At 50.3% G+C, this 6,000-nt stretch overlaps 1 protein-coding gene across 3 annotated transcripts in view; it reads left to right on the plus strand.

The window, feature by feature from the left end:
- DPF3 (double PHD fingers 3) overlaps nucleotides 1-6,000 on the plus strand; it is a 277,263-nt gene that overhangs the window by 158,019 nt on the left and 113,244 nt on the right. For all 3 annotated transcript variants that reach the window (XR_014780988.1, XR_014780989.1, XM_084792130.1), the window contains exon 4: nucleotides 971-1,098. Coding sequence is in view for 1 of the 3 variants with exons in the window: in XM_084792130.1 (XP_084648256.1) it covers nucleotides 971-1,098 (128 nt within the window). In the remaining 2 variants the exon portion in view is untranslated. The remainder of the gene's footprint in view (nucleotides 1-970; nucleotides 1,099-6,000) is intronic.

A 6,000-nucleotide genomic window follows, 5' to 3' on the forward strand; every position in this document is an offset into this window, starting at 1 on the left:
TCCATGGCCAGGCCGACTCAATGTTTTGGACTTTCCCAGAGGGCAGTGGTGGAGAGAGAGGGTGTGCCTGGAGCAAACTGCTTACCTCATGACTGGAGGGGGACGGGCATGGAAGAGACCAGGGTTGTACGGTCCCTTCTGCGAATAAACCCTAATGATCTAAAAACATTTCCCATCAGTACCTAGAGGCCCCTCCATCTCTCAGTAGTGCCACCCCAGGAAGCAAGCTTTTAACTTGCATGCTTTGCAGAAGGGAATGGGGACTCCAGTGTTCAAACTCTAACACCCAGTGACTCACAGGCCCAGCAAGATCATTTCTACTGTCTGTCGAAAAATGAACCCCACTCCTACTTTACGGATATCTCCAGGTGTGGGAGCATTGAAGCTTCCTGCCTCAGTTTTCTCTGGACATGACAATGGCCTCCTCTGCTGCTCTGAGGTCCCTGGGGCATTCCTGTCACTCTGTTTGCATTGCTTTGGGGCCTGCGCTTCCCCTGTGACTTGATGAGAGGGGGCCTCTCTGAGGCTGATTGCTTTTTATGGAACAAAGCAGAGTTGAGCAGCCAGCATGGCCAAGGGGAGACCTCGAAGACAATAGTAATCAGACAGTGCTTGAATGCTTTAGAAAACCCTGTGGTCCTGGGCACTGTTGTTCCCCTTTATAGATGGAGAAACGGGCTGAGGGCTCCCTGAGCATCTTGCCCAGAGTCATACCCCCTAGACTGGAAGAAACAGGGCCGAGACTCAGGCAGTCTGATCTCATGTCTAGAGGGCACCCACTCTGCTCTCCCTCAGCCTACCCCAGGGTGTGGAGGGTTGAGATCCACCTCCAGCGTTCCATGGTCCTGCTCCTCAGGAGGGGACTGCATGGGCCGTTTAAGTCCTACCTACGAGCTCTGGCCTCCCAGATACCACCCATGTCTCACCTGCTTCTGGGTGCCTGAGCTGTCTGCCTGTGTTTGTGTTTTAGAAGCAGAGCTGCCCCTGAAGAAAGATGGCTTCACCTCCGAGAGTACCACACTGGAAGCCTTGCTCCGCGGCGAGGGAGTGGAGAAGAAGGTGGATGCCAGAGAAGAGGAAAGCATCCAGGAGATACAGGTACTCTGCGCCTGCCGAGGGAGCCCCTGGGCACTGCCAGCTGCTGCCTCATTGCCTTCTAGGGGAAGGGGGTGCCTCTGTGCCATGAGGGCCTCGCAATGCCATTGCCAGGAAGCTTTTGAATCGAAAGCATCCCTCCACCCCAGGAGAAGTCATTTTCCCCTCAGATGTGTTCCTCTCCTTGGTTTTCCTGGTATCTGTACTCAAAATGTGTCTACTGAGCATTCTGGGCACCAGGCACTGTGCTGAGTCCTGAAGATAGAACGGGAACAGGGCAGACTGAGTCCTCGCTGTTGTGGAGTGAGCAGCTCATCACCAGGGCCCTGCCTCACCTCTGCCCCTTTCCTTACACCCCAGCCTGAGCTCCAGCTCACCAGATCTCTCAGCCTCTCCCAGCACCACCTACCCCTCTTCTGAAGCCAGCCTAGTCACCCCTCCCCTAGGCAGGGACAGTTGCTTTGGCCCTCATGTGTCCACCACACGTAAAGCTCTCAGACATCACTGTGACGGTGTGCATCCACCACTTTGTCATTTTCTGTGTGTCTCAGATATAAAACAACATGGGGACACAGAGCTTTATAATAGTATCAGTTAATTCTGATATAACACTATCAATAATTAGACATAATTAAATTGTATTTTGATTACATTTGTATTGTATATTAAAATTGAATTTTTAATGTCATACATCTTATATTTATCTCATTTTATATTCAAATTAACACTTACTTTACTGGTTCACTAATTTATTAAAATCTTCATCAGTAGTAATAACAATAACAACAACTACTACTACTGCTTTGGTACTTTGTAAATACCTGTGTGTTGGGGACTGTGGTGTGTTTACTGTGTGATGCACTCAGTCTTGCTCATGCTAACATGGCATTGGCTTTCCATAGAGATGCTGGGTGAAGCTGAGTCTGCCTCCCTCTGCCCTTCCAGCGTTAAGATGAATGGTTAAATCTTTTTCACTTTAGTAGCCGCCACCTGACATATTTGCTTCCCCCTCTCTTTCCACAAACTGTCTCCCTCATGGAGATCCTTGGTAGTTTGAACCTAGCAACCCTCAGGGTAGTCTTTGACACACTTGTCTGTCTCACATGCGTCAGCAATCCTGTCCGCAGTGTCTTCAGTAGGAATCAGAAACCCTTGTCCCATGTCCCTCTTGCTGGCCCGGTCATCCCGATCTGAGTGACGTAGTTGCTTTCTCAGTAGCTTCTCCCCTCACGTCTTTAAAAACCTGTGATTTTAGGCTCATAGCAAAATGGAAAGTAAAGTAAAGGGATTTCTCACCTCCCCTGACTCCCCAGGCCTAGCCACTCCCATTATCAACACCCTCCACAAATGGTTCCATCAGTGAGCTGCCTTCCACAGGCTTTTCCCCCCCTCCCAGTTTATGTTAGTTTTCACTGTTGGTGTGCTATTGAGTCAGCCATGTATAGCATGACACTGGTAAATTCCACTGCCCAACTGGGCCTGGCTCTTCATCCTTTCTGCTCCCTTCCCCCAGCTACAACCATCTCTCCTGCAGTCTAGCTACACAGGTAGCCTCCTCAGATGGGCTTCTGTCACGGAGCATCGCCCAGACTCTTCCTCCATGACTTTTCATGATGTCATAGCTCATTTCCTTCTAATGCTGAACACCATTCCTTTGAGAGGACAGATGACCGGAGGGGAAGCAACTCTTTCTATGGCTGCTCATGCCTGAGTGAAAGCAAGAGCCTCTTGTCTCCTTTGATGAGTCAGGCCTAGGTTGTTTGCTCTACAAGGAAGCCCTTCCTCCTCAGACATACGGGGGGGCTCTCAACTCACTTTTGGGTGCCCTGACTGCTGAGATTAATAGGATAACCTTGTGCCCACCTAATTCCTGTACTCAACTTTTTTTTTTCCCTTTCATATTGCACTTAACACCATCTGGTAGTATTTGAATTTTATTTTTGTGATTAGTTGTTCTCCTGGTGTAAATGAGCCCCTTCCCCCACCAAGGTCAGAAGCCTTTGACTGCCTGGCTCACTAACACTTCTTAAGCACACAACCCCAATAGGCACACGGTGAATGCCTGCTCGAATGGATGGCTGGGGGGGGCTTGTTTTGGACCCCCACCCCGTCCCACATACCCTGCTGTGCTTTAGCCCTTAGCACAGCTCTGTTCTTGCCACTTCCTTCCTAATACACCTTTTGTTCCCACTAAATAGATCCAGCGTGGTAGACACGGCCTTTCGGGCCTCTCCTTCCTGCTTTTGGCTGGTGTTCAGCCTCAGCCTCTCTTCCTCTGGGCCTCTGGTCTGCTGCTGTGGGTTTTCTTCCAGCTACACTGGTTCCGTTCAGCAGTTAGGCCCAGGCCCAAGTACGCCTTCCCATCAAACCTTTCTTGGTCCCCCATAGCCAGAGTGGCTTCTTTTTAACTTGGGTGTTTGAGACACCTTACTCTTTCTTCCTTGTTTGTTTATGTGTGTACGTGTGTGTGTACGTGTGTGTGTGTATGTGTACGTGTGTGTGTATGTATATATGTGTGTGCATATGTGTGTGTATGTGTGTGTGTGTGTGTGTGTTCGTGCTCAGCTAGTCATGCATTAGCCCCTGGGTTTGGATTTGCAGTTTGAAGCAAGGTGTACCATCTGACCATCTGTATTACCCAGTGCCCCGTTGTTAGTAGTTTTGGCCCATTAGTGCACCTCGACATGACGAGTGATTGATGCAGAGCCAGCGCCCAGAAGCCTGGATGCCTACTGACATACAGCCTCCATTCTGTAAAGCTGGGAGTGAGTCTGAGTTGCTCTCATGTGGCTCCGGGCCAGGATACATGCTGCCATTGTATCTCCACCATTGCATCAGCCCTGGTGTTAGCAGTGTGGCTGCCAGTGCACAGCATGGGATGGCTGGGCCGTGCGATGCTGACACTAGACCACGAACCACTTGAGTTTACGTTCTTATCAACGTTGCACTGCCAAACTACATATGTAATGAGTCAGCCGTGTACCTTTTCATTCATCAATTTGTGTGTGCATTGGACTGATAGGCGTGCTTTTGTGAACGGGAGGTGCTGAGGCCCTACTCAGATTCTAGTGTGACATGCAGTTAGAAAACCCAAGTGACCAAGTGAGAGAAGGCCAGTAGGAGGAAGAGCTGTTAGAGGAGGGGCGGAGCTTAGGCCATGTCCTACGGCACATGGGTTTACCACAGTCCTATGGGGTGACAGGCACAGGAGCCAGCAATGTGAGATCCCCGGAGTGACAGCTCTGAGACGGGTCAGCGCCCATCTTGTCTAGTGACTAGATAGAAGGCTCCGTGGTTAGAGTACAGTACTGGGAGGTGGGGAGGTAGGACAGGTGGGCAGGAGCCAGACCCTTCAGGCTACTGAAGACCTAGCTGTGGCTTTTGGCTTGACGTGAAATGAAAAAGAAGCCATTTGGAGGGTTTTGACCAGGGGGGGGGCGATTTTAGATTTTATAAAGATTCCTCCCCTTCCTGCTCTGCATGAAGAGGAGATGGTGCCTCGTAAAGAGCGGGGAGGGTCAGTTACGTGAGTCCTTCCTTCCTCCCTCCCTCCCTTCCTCCCTCCCTCCCTCCCTCCCTCCCTCCCTCCTTCTTTTCCTCCCTCCCTCTCTCCCTCCCTTTCTCTCTTTCCCTCCCTCCCTCTTTCCTTCCTTTCTCCCTCCATCTTTACTGTTAAAACCGCAAGCGCAAATCATTGTTACACCATCCTAAAGGCTATTTAGAGTAACAGTAGGGGATGTTCTTTCCAATGTGTTTGTGTTTCAGATGCCTATGGACAGGAGCTGGCAGCATGTAACAGTGTGGTGGGGATGGCATCCGTCATGTTGGCTGCCCCCTGTCCTTTACTCCTACCTCTTGACTTCCGCTCAGCTCCCTGAGTCCTGGCAAGGCTTTGCTTGTTAGGGACTCCTAGCTCCTCTCCTGGAGGGAGCTGGGTAGCTCGGTTATGGGGTCAGGGCTGCCTGGCAAGAAAGGAAGACAAGTGGGGGGGGTTGTATCCACGGCCAGTGTTTTAGACTCGGGCTTCTAGAGTTACGAGCTGATGGCAAGTGGGGTGGATGCTCAAGGGAGAAATCAGCTTGCTCCTGGACTGAGAGACCGCAAGACACTTAGGGACCAGCTCAGTGGCCTCACCTGTTTTTGTTTTTGATTTTGTTTTTAACTTTTCATCCTGGGATCCATGTTGTGTATAACAAATTTCTTATGGTGAAATATGACAGGGGCATCGGACCTGTGCTGAGATGCCAGAGGCAGTGACCTTTAGATACCGGCATTTGGAACTTGCCATGATTAAATGGCTTTCAGACCTGGAAAATTTGCGAGATACAATGAACACGCAGTGGCCACAGTGGCACTTTGTATTCAAGGTGGCAGTGTCTGATCTGGCCTTGCCTGGCTTGCCTGGTGATTTTTTTTTAAGGTCAGGAAGCCAAGAAGCTCGCTCTGGATCCTAGTCAACATCTCCTTGCTATGGGCCGTAGGCCATGCCCAGCAGGCGAGGACATTTCTCTTTGATGTTGAAGATTGTTTGAGCTAGCTTCTGTGGTGAAACACCATGACCGAGGCTGGTTATAGAAGACAGCATTTAATTGGGGGCTTGCTTAATGTTTCAGAGAGTTAGTCCATGATTATAATGACCAGCAGGGAGCATGGCGGCAGGCAAGCAGGCAGGCAGGCATGGCCCTGGAAAGCTTACATCCTGATCCACAGGCAGAGAAAGAGAAGGACTGTGCTTGGCATGGACCTTCGAGACCTCAAAGCCCACCTCTAATGACACACTTCCTTCAACAAGGCCACACCCCCAATCCTTTCTAACCAACTAGACACCAAACATTCAAATATATGGATCCTATGGGCCATTCTCACTGAAACTACCACATACCACCGGCTGCTGACCTCCCAAAG

This window comes from Acomys minous (assembly GCF_964271855.1).
Source record: "Acomys minous genome assembly, chromosome: 8".
NCBI lineage: Eukaryota > Metazoa > Chordata > Mammalia > Rodentia > Muridae > Acomys > Acomys minous.